The following is a 15,932-nucleotide window of genomic DNA, read 5'->3' as shown; positions in this document are numbered from 1 at the left end:
TCCCAATACATAGTCACCTTTCAAACAAAACCAACATTAATAATAACCAAGTCCATCGAGCATTAAGTTTATTTTATATGGTTGTGTTTAAGAAGAACGCATGTTTTACAAAAATAACATCAATAAATTTAAGTCCATGAAGTTTATTTTTATATGTTTCTGTTGGCTTCTAACAAAAGGTGCATTTTTAAGAAATATTTATTAATGGTGCTCATAATATTACATTTTAACCGTATTGATTGATATCACTCAAAGACGCCATTAGTTGACATTTCCCCAACTCAATGTTGCTAAAACAAAAAACTTACCATGTAAACTGTCACGAACTCTACGCAATTCCATAACGGAATCATCTTTTTTACTAGATGAATCGCTTTTTTAGTCTTGTTTTGACACTTGCATACAAATTCAAAGAAAGGAATTTTGAAATGTTTTTGAAATAGTTGTTTGTGAAGAGTGCAAGCACATCCATATCAATCAAATCTAATTCAGACATTCATATTAACTTTTTTCCCGAGTCGATGTATTTATTCAGACTTACAAATGTAAACCATCTTAATTCAATATTTTCACAGGGTTTAATGTTTGGGTTTTTTTGTGTACTTTTCGGATTTATTTGCAATTTTTGCTCAAATTGATTCACAAATGAGATCCATTTAAAACAAATGTTTACAAAATAGCCTCGCAAAATAGTTGGACGCATGAGGTTTACTTTGGCAAGTTTTATGTATTGAAAAAGGTTTATTCGTAACCATTGTATTTAGTTACAACTCTTATTGGGACACTGTATGCTGCGTCGTTTGAGCTTCAGTGAGCTAGGGTTAGGTCACCAATACTTCCAAAGTATTTACGGGGTTATGGTTATTCATAAATACAGTATTTGCAAGGTAAGCTTTATACATAACACTGTGTTTATGAATAACACACACATAACATTGTAGTCTAAACCTAAAACTTAATATTCTAGTACATTCTAGTCTAAACCTTAAGCTTAACATTCTAGTCTAAACTTAACATTCTAATCTTAAAACTTAACATTCTAGTCTTAAAGCTTAACATTCTAGTCTTAACCCAATATCGTCCTGCAGAATGATAAAATAAAAGTATCAAATTTGACAATGACCCCTTCTAAATCTATTCCATAATTCCGACTAGAGCATACTATTTCAAATATCATCTACATTAAATGTATAGCCTTCAAACACCCAAAGAAAAGTAAGCAATTAACAACAGGTCGAATATATATATTTTATTCCAACAAACTTCAATTTCAACACATTAGTTAAAATTACCTCTGTCTTTGCCTTGTTTTCAGTCGAAACTGTTGAGATAAATATTTATCTGTATGTCAGCTTCCGGATACCTTAATTTTAAATAACGGGATCAAGTCAGTGTGTCACACTGGATGGATTCAACGGTTAAAAGAGAAAATGTCGCGTTTCGGAATAAAAAATCTTGTTTGTATAATCTAGATCTAGCGTGTACGGTGATTTTGTTACATGTATCCCTCAACTTCACTGCACCTACACGCCACATATCAGCGTACCAAATTCGATGCTTCTACCACTGTTGAACTAATTGTCACCACAACACTTTGGTTATTTTTATACGTCCACATTCATAATGTGAACGTATTATGCCGTCGCCCCTGTCTGTGTGTGTGTGTGTGTGTATGTATGTATGTGTGTGTGTGTGTGTGTGTGTGTGTGTGTCTGTGGTTCGCCTACAGGGCGCAATTCTTCATGGATTTTCTTCAAACTTGGTATACTTATTCCTTATACCCCAAGGAAGATCCCTATTGTTTTTGGTGCATGCCCGACCCCCCGGGGCAGAGCCACGCCCATTTCTAGTATTTGTTTGTTTGTCGTCTACAGGCCACATTTCTTAACTAATAATCTTGAAACTTTGCATACACATTCTTTGTACCCTAAGGAACATCCCTATCGTTTGGGGTGCATGCCCAACCCCCAGGGGCAGAGCCACGCCCATTTTCTTTTCGTGTGTCTTTGTGTCGCCTACAGGGCGCAATTCTTACTGGATTTTCTTCAAACTTGGTATACTTATTCCTTATACCCCAAGGAAGATCCCTATTGTTTTTGGTGCATGCCCGACCCCCAGGGGCAGAGCCACGCCCATTTCTAGTATTTGTTTGTTTGTCGTCTACAGGCCACATTTCTTAACTTATAATCTTGCATACACATTCTTTGTACCCTAAGGAACATCCCTATCGTTTGGGGTACATGCCCAACCCCCAGGGGCAGAGCCACGCCCATTTCCCATTTTCTTTTCGTGTGTCTTTGTGTCGCCTACAGGGCGCAATTCTTACTGGATTTTCTTCAAACTTGGTATACTTATTCCTTATACCCCAAGGAAGATCCCTATTGTTTTTGGTGCATGCCCGACCCCCAGGGGCAGAGCCACGCCCATTTCTAGTTATTAGATGCTACAATCAACAGGTCAAAAACTGTACAAGGCAAATAGTTGTACAATATTAGGGATTAATTTCCAAAGGAATTTGATGTGGTCAATGTTACCAACCCGTTTTACCCAGGATATCTAATTTTTATACGTCCACATTCATAATGTGGACGTAGATTGCCGTCGCCCCTGTCCTTGTGTGTGTGTCTTGTGTGTCGCCTACAGGCCACAATTCTTAAGTGATCATCTGCAAACTTTACATACTTATTCATTATACCCCAAGGATGATCCCTATTGTTTTTGGTGCATGCCCTACCCCCAGGGGCAGAGTCACGCCCATTCTTTGAATTTCTTTGTTTGTCATCTACAGGCCGCATTCCTTAACATATCATATTGAAACTTTGCATACTTATTCTTTGTACCCTAAGGAACATCCCTATCGTTTGGGGTGCATGCCCAACCCCCAGGGGCAGAGCCACGCCCATTTTCAATTTGTGTGTCTGTGTTTTGCCTACATATTTATTCCTTATACCATAAAGACAGCAACTATTTATTTTGATGCTTGCCCCGACCTCCTGGGGCAGTGTCGCACCCACTTTATTGTTAGTATTTTGTCTGTAAATTTGGCAAAACAAACCCGACACCTAGCCTTCTTTGCCTCTGATCATATTACAGCCATTTCATATTTCATTCTCTTCATTTTAAAAAGTACCATATCAATCAAAGCTGGATTGTGGACGTATATTGCAGCGTTAGCGATGCTCTTGTTAGAATAATATTACGTGGTTTATTTCAATTGTTACGTGTGTAACGCGTCAACTCTTCTTCGTATTCCGACTGGCAATGTACGTGTACGATGGTGGTGTTTTCTCATGCGAGTTCTTTATTGACCATTGTTATTTGTATTATAGAAATAATGGAGATGGTGTCCGATCACTGACATTGCCTTATCTCACCGCCGAGTATCAACAACCATTCTCAAATACCTGCAGACGTTTCATCTAGCATGCTATTAGATGGTTTCTATACGACAGGAAATAGAATTAATGTTAATTCTACTATGTCGTTCAATCTCCTGTATCAATTAATCAATCTGCTATAACTTGTTCCTGATAATGGCTTTAATCACGGTCTTTGTTTCTACTTTCAGGCGTTTTATATTTTGTGAGCTCGACTGTAAATCCTATCCTGTATAATGTATTGTCGAAGAGATACCGCCGAGCCTTTAAAATGACCCTCTGTCGCTGTTGTCATAGAAATAAATACACTAATGATTTAAGTCTCTGTCGATCTTCGCCTTCCGTTGGAACAGGGACATCAGTGGCAATTTATACCAATCAAAAACTGTTTGTGAAACATAAACCCATTAAGAATGGATTGTTCAGGAATTCGAAATTGTGACTGTAAAAGTGGTATATTAAATCTATATTATCTTGTTTTTGATCTTCTTTCGCCAATAGACATGCCTGATAAAATCTTTAGCCTTATGTATTAAAACAGTTTGTAAATACAGCGATAGAATCAATTCCAAAATGATAGATCTTCTAAATTTCTTTTCTTAGCAACTTATCAGAACACATTATATCTTAACGGCATAGGTGTGTTGCGGATATCTGTTGTACGCCTGAACTCCGACTTGGGCAGGCCTTATAGCCAAACAGAACAACAAGCAGACCCACCTTTGTGAGCTGTACAAGTGATCTGGATCTGTATAGTATACGTACATATTTTTCTGAAGAAGGACATTTATCCCAAAGGTTCTCTTAACTTAAATTGTTAGCTACATTTTGCTACTTTTTTCCTTCGACGAGGCTTCTTATTAATTGTTCATCAATGTAATTAAAAGCACCTGGAAACACCCTGAATAGGATAGCGGCTTAAAGATGCATTATTTGGACTGCAAATGGTATATAAACGATTATTTAGACATTTATTCGTATGACAAGCCTAAAATCAACTCCTTAGAGCGCCGGATGACCGAGATTTAAATGGATTAAAATACCCGCGAGATTTACAAATTTAACGATAAAGTGGATAATTGAGATTTAGTCTTGATTGGCAAGTACCGTTGCTAAGATAATAAACAATCTTCAGTCACTACTTCGCTCAAAAATACAGTAATTTGTATGAAATTTTCAATATATTCATTTTTTATTATTATATAGCAAGAAGGGTCAGCTCTCTATCTGAATCTTACATAATGCATTTTTAAGAAGTGCAGTGGTTTCTGTTTCTATTCTTGAAGAATAAATTGTTACGTAAATGGGAAAACTACTAAGTTTTACATACAATTAGTAGTAGCACACTTACTTAAGTGTGTTACTACTAATTGTATGTAAAACTCCATTGCAAATTTGCAATTTGTTTTTCCTTGACTGTTTTGTTTCATTGGGTTGTTTGACAGGGAATGAAATGAAATGGGGTTTAACGTCCTACTGTTCTGCTCCGGACTGGGTAATGAAAACGGGCATACGCCATACAGTGTGCTATGAGAGAAATTTTGCCCGGACAGCGGCACTACAGAATACTCTTATATCGAATTCCATCTGTCAAGGGATCTTTTACATGCACGCCAATGTGTACACGGGGCCCCGGCCTTTCGTATCATCCGAACGACTAGAAAGCTGTTCTTGTCAGGCCCTCCGTCCTGCAACACTGACAAGGGGGAAGCACGCCGGAAAATCTGAATGAACTGTCTCGGCCAATGCAGGGATCGAACACCCAACCTCCAGGCTAGCGAGCCAGCGTCTTACCCACTTAGCCACCGTGATCCCCCTGTTTGACAGGAAGGTGATGTTTAAGAACATATATGCTAAAACTTTTCTAGCATTAGCTATTACTTATCGAGCTGTGTTTGCACATACATACAGGAAGCTTTATCTGTATTGGGATCAAATTAACAACTGACGGAATGGAACCATTTTCTGACTGCTTAACCTCTCCGGGATTCGACTTACACAACATGATAGTATGCAAGTGGTCAAAAATCCCTCGAATGAAGAACAGATTCTTAAAGAACAATGTTGGTGTCAGCCAATATTACATATGTTAACTGGTTAAACACATTCCAGACATAATTTTAACGCCGACATGCGACGATGGATGAATAACGAAGATTTGAAGAAACGGGAAGTGACGCAAAACATGGAAAACACGAAACTGAAATAAAGAGCGATAACAGATACACGGTCAATTTTCAGCTCACTGCAGATAATTCCTTTGAAGACGAAAATTTGTTATGTGAGACTGTGAGAGGATCCGACAGTTCATAAAGAGAATTGATACGAGAAAAATAGAAAACAGTCCGTGCATTCCCTTGTTTTTATTCATTGTCTGCTTAATAAAGACAAGGTAATGCACGGACTTTTTCTATTTGTCTTTAAGGATAACTCGTGTTTTCCATTTCTTGCGTCCATTCTTCGTTAAGCATCTACCGTAGCAATGATCTCTGTGTTAAAAGTATATTTGGAACGTGTTTAACCAGTTTTACCCCTTGTATATTACCATATTGTGTAAGTCGAATCCCGGAGCAGTCAGAAAATGGTTCCATTCCGTTCAGATGTTAAAAAGATATAATGAATTGAAATGGGTCAACATTCGGCATCCTGGGATAACGATATAGGAGGCAGGATCAAAACAAATCAGCACGACGTTAATAGTTAGATTTTTATTTCATAATTAAATGTTACATATTCCACTTGAGTACATTTTAGCTTGGCTATAATTCCAAAATGAAAATGACGATGCAAATACTAGTTAGCGTCAGGTTACCCTTTTTTTTAAAAAAACATCCAAAAATTACTGTTTTAATATACCGTTCTAACACTACGTCACACTTGCCATCGTGTTGTCGTTTTCGAGCTTTACTATTCCATGCTGCATTTTTCAGATACGTTTCTCCATTGTCTCGGTTCTGTATTGGAATAGGTACCATTTTACTGGTTGACAAATAAAAATATTATTGCTATTTCAGTTATGTTTTACGATCGTTAGAGACCTTATATATTTAGATAAAAGATATGTGGCCTAACTATTCTAGAGGGAACATACCTTTATCTGATAATAATTATATAGCCGTTACTTTCAAAATGAAATATCCACTCCCTGGTGCACGCACTGAGTTTTCATCTCATTTACTCACTTTTAACGATTCATAACTGTATGTAAATAGCAACAATTACAGATTGTGGCATTCAGTAACAAGTGTATAATATTTTTTTCAACTTGTGTATGTCCTTTAGACTCACGTTTGACTTTCGCAATTTCAGTAAAGTAAAATGGGTAGATTTTGAAACTCAACATTTATTTCTATAGAGATTCGGGTTTTTGTAATTTCCAATTACTTTTTTTTTTTGTTTAACTCCTTATGAATATGACATTAAGTGTTCATGAAAAAGTAATCATTTTGGTTTCATAGCATCCCCGCCCCCTGATTTTCACCATCATTCATAACATTAATCAAAAAATCTCATTTTGTGCGTCATTTATTTTGTCATAATGAGGAAATAAGTGTATGTTAAGCGGGTAGCTTCCAAGTCATTGAGTTCGTATATTCTTTTCTCTAAATACTTATAAACATGTTTTGATATCAAGTTAGGAAAAGATTTGAAACAACCAATTTTCATTTTGTTCGTGTTCGATAATTGACATAATCATTCACAAACCCATTAGAAGTTGTGTTGTTTGTTTTGTTTTTATAATGTTTTTGCACATCGGAGGGTGCCGGGTTCAACGTCTTTGTGACTCAATAACATATAAAATGTCATTACTTGTTACTATAACAACCAAGGCAGAATGTATTTTATAACATTATTCGAGTAAGGCAGAATGTATTTTGTAACATTATTCGAGTGTGTCAATCTGAGCCCATTTCAATAAACTTCTCAAGTCCTTAAAAGTTCTTATCTACAGAGATAAAGTATCGTTAGCTCATCAAATCCGAACGTTTTAACTCTTTTAAGAATGAATTCTGATAAATGCATAAAAGTCTGACAGCTTCTAAACGTCTTTGGTGAATTAAACGAAATGATATTCATTGCTCTGGTCAAGATATTATGGTCTATTATTTTAGCTCAACGTATATGTCACTATTTATTTCTTTTTGTGTATAATATTTTTGTTTGTACTACTATAACAATGACACGTGTAAATTAAACGAAAATTTTATGTCATAATTGTCTTTATTGTTTGTTATTATTTATGATGGTTGAATCCTATGATGGGATATGTTGAAGGAGCAGACCGGGATATATTTTAGCATATAAAACTGGTTAATTCAGGACAAAACCATCTATTCTGTTCCTGCTCAACAATGTAAAGCACTGTCATACTATTTTACAGAAACACAAACGTCGAGTCCGGATTTGCCATTGTAAGCAATAGGAGTCCCTTTCAAACTACAATATTGGGAAAGATGAATCTCTAATAGAAATATCAGTCCAAAAATAGTTCTATTCCGTTCAGTATTTACAAAGAGTATGTGGAAATGAAATTGCATCGATCTATGCTGCTCGCTATTTAATGATAGGCGGTTTTAACCAATTGAATCCAAGCTGGAAGATAATCTGGCGTTGGTATTGAGATTAAATGTTAAATTATCAATCGGAGATCACATTAGCGTGGATATATATTTTAGTGATAAATGGCAATGGCACATCGTTACTTTAGTGAGTAAGGCAAGGGTTCACAATTTAGGGGGTTCCGGAGTCGATCTTCGTGTTGGCTGGGAATGGTCCTCGAATTTTCGCTTGAAAACATCCAACAGACCTAACGTCTAACGTAGTAAAAGGAATCATGGCTATATATCGGTGGGTATTATTACATAACAAAACATCAATAGAGGATATTCAAAATATGATTTCTGGTCATTTTCCCGAAACATTGCTGGTAGATTAGACTCTGGAATACAAAATGAAATGAAATGAAATGAAATGGGGTTTAACTTCCTACTGTTCAGGTCCGACTGGGCTAATGAAGACGGGCATACGCCATACAGTGGGCTATGAAGTAAATTTTGCCCGGACAGCGGCACTATAGCCTACTCGTATATAGAATCCTAACTGCCAAGGGATATTTTACGTGCACGCCAATGTAAACACGGGTCCTCGGTTTTTCGTATCATCCGAATGACTAGACTGCTGTCCATGTCAGGCCCTCCGTCCTGCACCTATGAACTTTCTCGGCCAATGCAGGGATCGAACACACGGCCTCCAGACTAGCGAGCCAGCATAGTACCCTCTTAGCCCACGTGGCTACCACTATGTAATACAGACAACAATTTAATAATATGTATTGTTGTTGAACGGCATTGTTTTACATGTCAGGATTGACATACCCAGATATCATGAATCTCGTGGCGGAACGAGAATTCGTTTAATGGGTAATCTTTTCAGGAATGAAGCATGTCATCAACGACAAACACATAACTTAAATGTTTAGGACACAAATCAAGATACAAAATCCTGTGAAATCGACCATGTTATTTTTGATTCAAGCGCACACAGATTAAGCAAAATGTGACATTATGACTGACTATGGAAAGTTTGAAATACATGACTACCTGCTCAATCATCCTTCCGCGACGTCCAGTCATTTGAATGTTCTAGAACATTCAGAAATCTGTGGCACTCCAGTGTCATTGTCTATAGTGACCTCTGCGTCTTAATAACTGTAATTTTTTGTATTACCAGACGACTAATACATTATTTATAAATAAATTGTTTCTATAAGCGTTTTATTATCTATTTATATTTAATTATTCGCTTAAAAATTTATGGTATACCTCCAACATCACGCCCAACTATATTGTTGTTTAAAATGAATTTAATTTGGACCATACATTCCCGAGGGATAGCAGCACAATGTTTCTCGTGATAACATTTCATAACTCAAACGGCAGAAAAAAGTGTAGAAAATGACGTCTGTGAGGGCGTTTGTTCGAGGTATCGTTTTATTAATTCATTTGACAGCCACGAGCATATCCATGCTAGTAACAGCGTTCGTCTAATGAATTTTCTCAGTAGGCATAACATGGATTCACCAGAAAAAAAAAATGACTGTAGGAGGTACGGGAGAAATTTAACAATATTTCTTTTGAATTATTGCTTGTTCTGAATGGACATTTCGCCTATAAAATATCAACTTTAAAAAACATTACTCAATACGTTTGATCAATTTTATCCGCAAATTATTTGAACTGTTATAGATGTAATGTTTTCATGGTGGTTCAATGAGGTCAAGACGTTCTGACCTCAGTCATTTAGTTCATTCAAAGCTTCAAGTAGAGATGAATTATTGAGAGATTTTAACACAAAACTAGCCCATGAGACAATGTTATAATAATGTCATGCCCAAATATTTTTAATTAAAGATGAATCATGTAAGAGCTAAGTCGGCCTATTGCAGGTCTCTATTTTGGCTTCAAATGTTATATAAACTATTATGTAGATATGTATTCACATGACAAGCCTATAATCCACCCTCTAGATATTCGGATGGCGGAGATTTATGCGGATTAAAAACGGTCGCCATTTAATGATTTAATTTAAAATTGGTGAATCGATCCTGTCTCGAATAACAAGTACCGTTGTTATGATAATAAGAGAGAGAGAGAGAGAGAGAGAGAGAAATGGGGTTTAACGTCCACTCGACGCAAACTACTAGTAGGTCATTTCGGGCCTAGCACATGGTTCAATTTTATTTCAATAATTCGCTTGCGTCCTGGGGTCTTTAGCAGTGGGAGGACACCGGAGGACCCAGACGCCTAATCCTTGTCACGTACAACCGGGGAATCGAAACCCCGACAGTTGACTCAATGACAGACCGTATTATACAGCGCAGTGCGCACCTGCTAACCATTCGGCCCCCCGCCCCCGTTATGATAATAAACAATCTAGTCCACACGTTGCCTAAACTTCAAACAGTGATAAACAGAGTAAAGTAATTTGAATGAAATTTTAAATATAGTGATTTTGCCTTTATCTAAATCTTGCATAATGCACCTTTGAAGAGGAAATGTTACTTTCGTCCAAGAAAATAAATATGCATCAACATCAATAGTTGCCGTCTGTAGAGTATAAGGAATAAGTATACCAAGATAATGGCAAAAAGTGGGCGTGGCTCTGCCCCTGGGGGTCGGGCATTCACCAAAATCAATAGTTGACGTCCGTAGGCTATAAGGTATAGATATGCCAAGTACCAAGCTGATTTATTCAGAATTGCGGCCTGTAAACGACAAACCCAAAAATTGGGCGTGACTCTGCCCCTGGGGGTCGGGACATGCAGTTGTCGTCCTTAGGCTATAAGGAATACATATCCCAAGTTCAAAGACGATCCATTAAGAATCGTGGCCTGTAGCCAATACACACAGACACAAAAAAATGGGTATGGCTCTGCCCCTAGGGGTTGGGCAATCACCAAAAAACAATGGGGGTCATCCTTAGGGTATAAGGAATAGGTATGCATGGTTTCAGAAGGATCTGTTAACAATTGCGGCCTGTAGGCTAACACAAGACACACAAACATTGGGCGTGGCTCTGTCCCAGGGGGTCGGGCATGCACCAAGAATAATAAAGGTATGTGCAGATACGTTCGGATACGTTTCGATACGATTAAAACGATTGCTACGACTGACCTCAATATATGATAAGACCTGATAGGATCATCAAGATTACCCCAGAATTAAACCAAGATTTCAATCGTAGCGCGAATCGTGATAGTGGGACCTAACATTAGGTTGCACTGATGCAACGCCTATGTACAATCTGATTACAACACAGTCCATTTGGTTTCGTTTTTTATAGTTCAAAATTTCGTTTCATTTGTCTGCACTACACTACACTAGGATCTGGAAGAGTTGTTTTATAACCGGCGTTCTGGATGGCGTGGGGGATTAGCCAATGAAACCATCTGTTACGGGGACTTCTTGGCGTGCGATGCGCGGAACTGTGGGTAAACCATTAGAAACGTCAACGCTGATTGATTAATCAATGTCCGACGTCATATGGTCAAAAGCTGTTCACTACAACCGGCCAGATATATAGATCTGTATTTTAATCAGATTGCCCCAGTGTACTGCAGTGTCATAAAAATATAAAGGTGGACTGTTTATCATCTTTCACTCATCAGTCCCTTTAAGTAATAATTCAATAGTGTAAAATAACAATGGTTCCGACAGTAAATTAATGACAATATACCAGAAACACTGAAACGTACAATAACGTTAATACTTAAATCCCACCAGTTTGTTTTTTGACTTATTACAAAAAGTTCTTAATAACTAAGTGGAAAGTGTTATATTTTCCTACTGTTCTTGTTACGGTGACTTAATAAGAACACATTCAAGTCTATTAGTTTACAGCTTTTTATAGACCAAGAGGATGTTAACGAAAAATCTTGAGAAAAATTGGAAAGCAGCATGAATTATGATGCGGGTATTGTTGTTCAGTTTTATTAAATAGAATAAAATATAAACAATACAGATTAAAGAGCGGAGTTCTCAAAGAAGTATGTAAGTATTTAAATAGATCATGCATGATAATCTAAAATTAACATAGCGTTCTATTGATACCCCGCCCCACTATCGTTATAATTCAAATAACACACTATTTATGGATAACAATTACTATGGTTTATTTCACTGCGACGTTTCAACAGTGAAATAAACCATATTAATTGTTATCCATAAATAGTGTGTTATTTGATTATGTTCTAATTACTAAATGCCATTCAAAGAATATGTCGTTATAATTCATTTCTAACTTTTTATTTAAAGAACACTTTTTAGTCCTTATTTTTTACAATTTAATAAGGAGACTGTGATAGGCCTTCGGCTACAGGGTGCATTTAACTTTGCAATCAATTATTAAAGAAATCATTGATGTAAAATATATTGTTGCATAGTCACGAGCATCTTCTCGAAACCATTTAATATTTTTCAGTTTTCTTTAATTGAACGACATGTAAAGAAGTGAAATGCTATTTAAAGAATGGTCATCTGCAACCCTATGGAAACTTAGAAACCTCCACATTTCTCAAGTACAACGTTTGAAAACTGTAATTCTTATTTTGGTACACTACCAAAATAAGGTACTATGGAAGTCTGTTGCGGTCATTTTATAATCTCGACTTCTGACAGAGTGTTGACCCTGGCGAACCGGGAGCTAAAAGTCGGGAGGTGAGAAATCGAGAATGCGAAGATTTTTGTGGAATGTAATACCACACAGCGAGTTAAGGGGGTGTGAGAATACATTTTTGAAAACAATGGTTTTCTTCTAAGTCCAATATCTTGTGGAACGGAACTCGTGTAGTAGAAAACGCAACAGACCAAAAATTCGAAAATCTTGTGGAATGTAGTACCTCACAGGGGGGACAAGACGGTCTGAGAAGAATTTTTGAAAAAGTCCAATATCTTGTGGAACTATTGTAGTAAAAAATGACACAGACTAAAAACGTTCTATAAAATAATTTTGCGTCGAAAATCTTGTAGAATGTGGTATCGCACAGGGGGGTAAGGGGGACCTGAGAAGAATTTTTTGAAAAATTATATTTTTTAAGGCCAATATCTTGTGGTAAACTATTAACCTTCCAGCAAAATATTTCCTAAATTTTTCATGGTCCAACGTTTCAAAAGGCCACCGAACCTTGCCATGTTTAAATGTGTAGCCTCTATCGGCTTCACAATTTTTACAGAAAAGGAGGCAAAATATACTGTACATCAGTAAGGTTCGTCTTCTCATGACCTAAATGCTTCATACCAAATTTGAAACCCCCCAACTCCTTTCAAACCTTTAGCCTCTATCGCGTCCACAAGCCAAAAAACAGGAAATTATTATGAATACAAAAGTAAAATAAAAATGTGTGAGATAAATAAAACGTCAATACATACAGCTAACTGTGGCGGCGGTCTTGGCCTGTATTTCCGAAGACCGGGGCTATTCTGTTAAAGATAAACTTGGGCTTAGTTACCGGACCCGTCATATACACGATACTCGTAACACCTTATATCTATCTAAAGCGATTCAGAGATCGGGTTTATATCACTCAACAGTACATCCAACTAATTTAATACATATATAATGTCAAAGACAATACGAAAACGTGCACAGAAACGGTGGAATTTGAAAAGATAACAGTAATGTAAAGTTTTATTTCGTAAAGGAATTGGGAACTCAATTGATTTTTGTTAGTTTATAAGAAAAGCCAGATGTAAATGTTCAATAAGATTTCTACATTCAGGTGATTGTTCCTTTATAATAATGATATGATATATCTCTAGCGCACTTTGTACAGCTTTCCCACGTATTTATAAAGTTCGGATTACAAATTAATTGTTTTTCAATTATATATATGTAAATGTCAGATCAAATGGTTAGTTAATTAAACAAATACCGCGAATTCCACTAAGTGACAAGCATTTAGACCTGGGCAATTTCATGTGCACTCTCCATATTATTTACTAGAACCCCTGTCCGTTTTGAGAAAAAAAAAAGTTAGCCGTGGAAACAGTATATTGGAATATGCGTATAATTATCCGTCGTCGGTGGGGAGTCAATTTGCGAAATTGTCCAGGAGAGCCAATAAAAGCCCAGAGGTTAAGAATCAAAATGTCTTATAAAACCGTCACGTCAAAATGTTGTATGTAAAATGTATTTCTGAAGCTTTTCTCAAATATTATGTACAAAATGTATGTGTAGCGTTTTAAACAGTGTGTAACTATCCGCACATATCAAGCTCAACATCTAGTGCGGAAATAAGGAGTGAAAACTAGTTATTTGCAATTTTATACAGCAAAGACGTATCCCAGGAAAATATTCACCTTTACCTGCTTCAATTTCATAGATTTCACACAGTAGAGGCTCAACAATAATTTTAATAATACGTATTTAACCATAAAACAATAATGGCTATATTTCGTTTGATTGTAATGCTTTGGTTGGACACAAAGTTGATTTTTTCAAGAAAATACGACATTTTTTTTTTTTTGAACACCCCATATACGACTTTTTGAAACAATTTTATAAAACATCTTTTTATTGGCTTAGAAATACGACAACCAGATGAAAAGATGCGCAAGAAAATTCTCATTCTGAAGAAGCAAAAAAGTGAATTTCGCAAAATATGCCAGATACGACCTTTTGACTCCCCACCGACGAATTGTTGAGCAAGCATAATAGGAACACCTGATATCACTTCTCATTTGAAGATCACGGATAGTTAACAAACTTTTTCAGTTTTGTAGCATCAATGTTTTTCTGTCCAGAAACAATATTCGTAATATTGTATGCCTATTCCTATGCAAAATATTTCCGTTACTGTACAATATTCATATGGTGAGGTTTTTGAACGCTTTGCATAATGTCATTGAATGTACGCGTAGGTATCACACTGGAGAATCGAAACGAATAATTTATAAGTAACTATCCATCGTATACAACATTTATGTGTCCTCTCAAAAAATCTGGGATAAAAAATTTCAAAAAGCGAAAGAATATCCGGATTTAATGTTTCGTCGATGTAAAGTGCTCTTACCGTGGGTTCGATTCAGGTCAAGATTTCATTATATGACCATCATATTGTAATACATAAAACATGGTCACGATGACCAGCTGGTCTATGTGACAACAACACGGTCATATATCGAATAATAGTCAGTTTTGTGTCCCATTGCAGTAGCCTATAGCTGCGTTCACACTGCATGCGCATTCAATGCGAATTCCAGAGACCGGTCTCCGGAATTCGGATTGGTTTTTCCTGGTTTAAAAGCGATGCGTCACATTACAGTTTATTCGGATTGAATTTAGAATGAAAAGCGCCACTCTGAATGCGCAGTGAAGGTCATTCATAGCCAAGATGGATGCGCCAGACATTCGTATTGATGATCTTAGGTTGCTTATGTTTAATTTCCTGAGGCAAGCAAGGCTACATCAGCGACGCCGGGTCTTACATCTTTGACACCTTGCCATGCAGCGGCGGGCACAATTTCGTTGGCACCAAAATCAAATGCGATTGGGGATGATTACTCTTTTGGTAGCGTTTGCTATACATCAACACGTATGTACCTGCACTTCACCCTTGACTCTGTACTAGCGAAGAAACATTTCATTATTAAAATGTTATTGAATGGGATTAAACTTCCTACTGTTCTGGTCAGACTGAGCTTATAAAGACGGGCATAGAACATTTTCCCAGGACAGCGGCGCTACGGCCTACGCTTCTATCGAATTCCAAATATCAAGGGATTTTTTACGTCCACGGCAATGAATGTGTGCACGGAAACTGTGTCTTTCGTCCCATCCAAAGGACTAGACAGCTGTTCTCTCCAGACCCTCCGCCCCGTAACACTGACAAGAGGAAACCACGCCGGAAAATCACGATGAACGTTTTCGGTCAACACCGGGAGCGAACGCTCGAGCACCAGTCTAGGGAGCCAGCTTCTTACTCACTGAACCATCGTGGCTCCCATTTCATAATTCAAATCCTTCAGCACTAACCATACATAATGTAAAGCAATATAT

At 37.0% G+C, this 15,932-nt stretch overlaps 2 protein-coding genes across 2 annotated transcripts in view; one reads left to right on the top strand and one right to left on the bottom strand.

Annotated features, from left to right (window-relative positions):
- Positions 1-3,854, top strand: part of LOC126811571 (pyrokinin-1 receptor) — a 76,905-nt gene extending 73,051 nt beyond the window's left edge. Inside the window, exon 4 of the mRNA XM_050537263.2 lies at positions 3,569-3,854. Within this exon, the coding sequence (XP_050393220.1) occupies positions 3,569-3,819 (251 nt within the window). The 3' untranslated portion in view covers positions 3,820-3,854. The remainder of the gene's footprint in view (positions 1-3,568) is intronic.
- Positions 1-15,932, bottom strand: part of LOC126811572 (RYamide receptor) — a 265,432-nt gene that overhangs the window by 163,632 nt on the left and 85,868 nt on the right. The window lies entirely within an intron of this gene.

The sequence above is a fragment of the Patella vulgata genome, chromosome 2, assembly GCF_932274485.2.
Source record: "Patella vulgata chromosome 2, xgPatVulg1.2, whole genome shotgun sequence".
Classification (NCBI taxonomy): domain Eukaryota; kingdom Metazoa; phylum Mollusca; class Gastropoda; family Patellidae; genus Patella; species Patella vulgata.
Note: the sequence above shows the minus strand (reverse complement) of the source record. Positions and strands in the feature narration are given on the sequence as shown.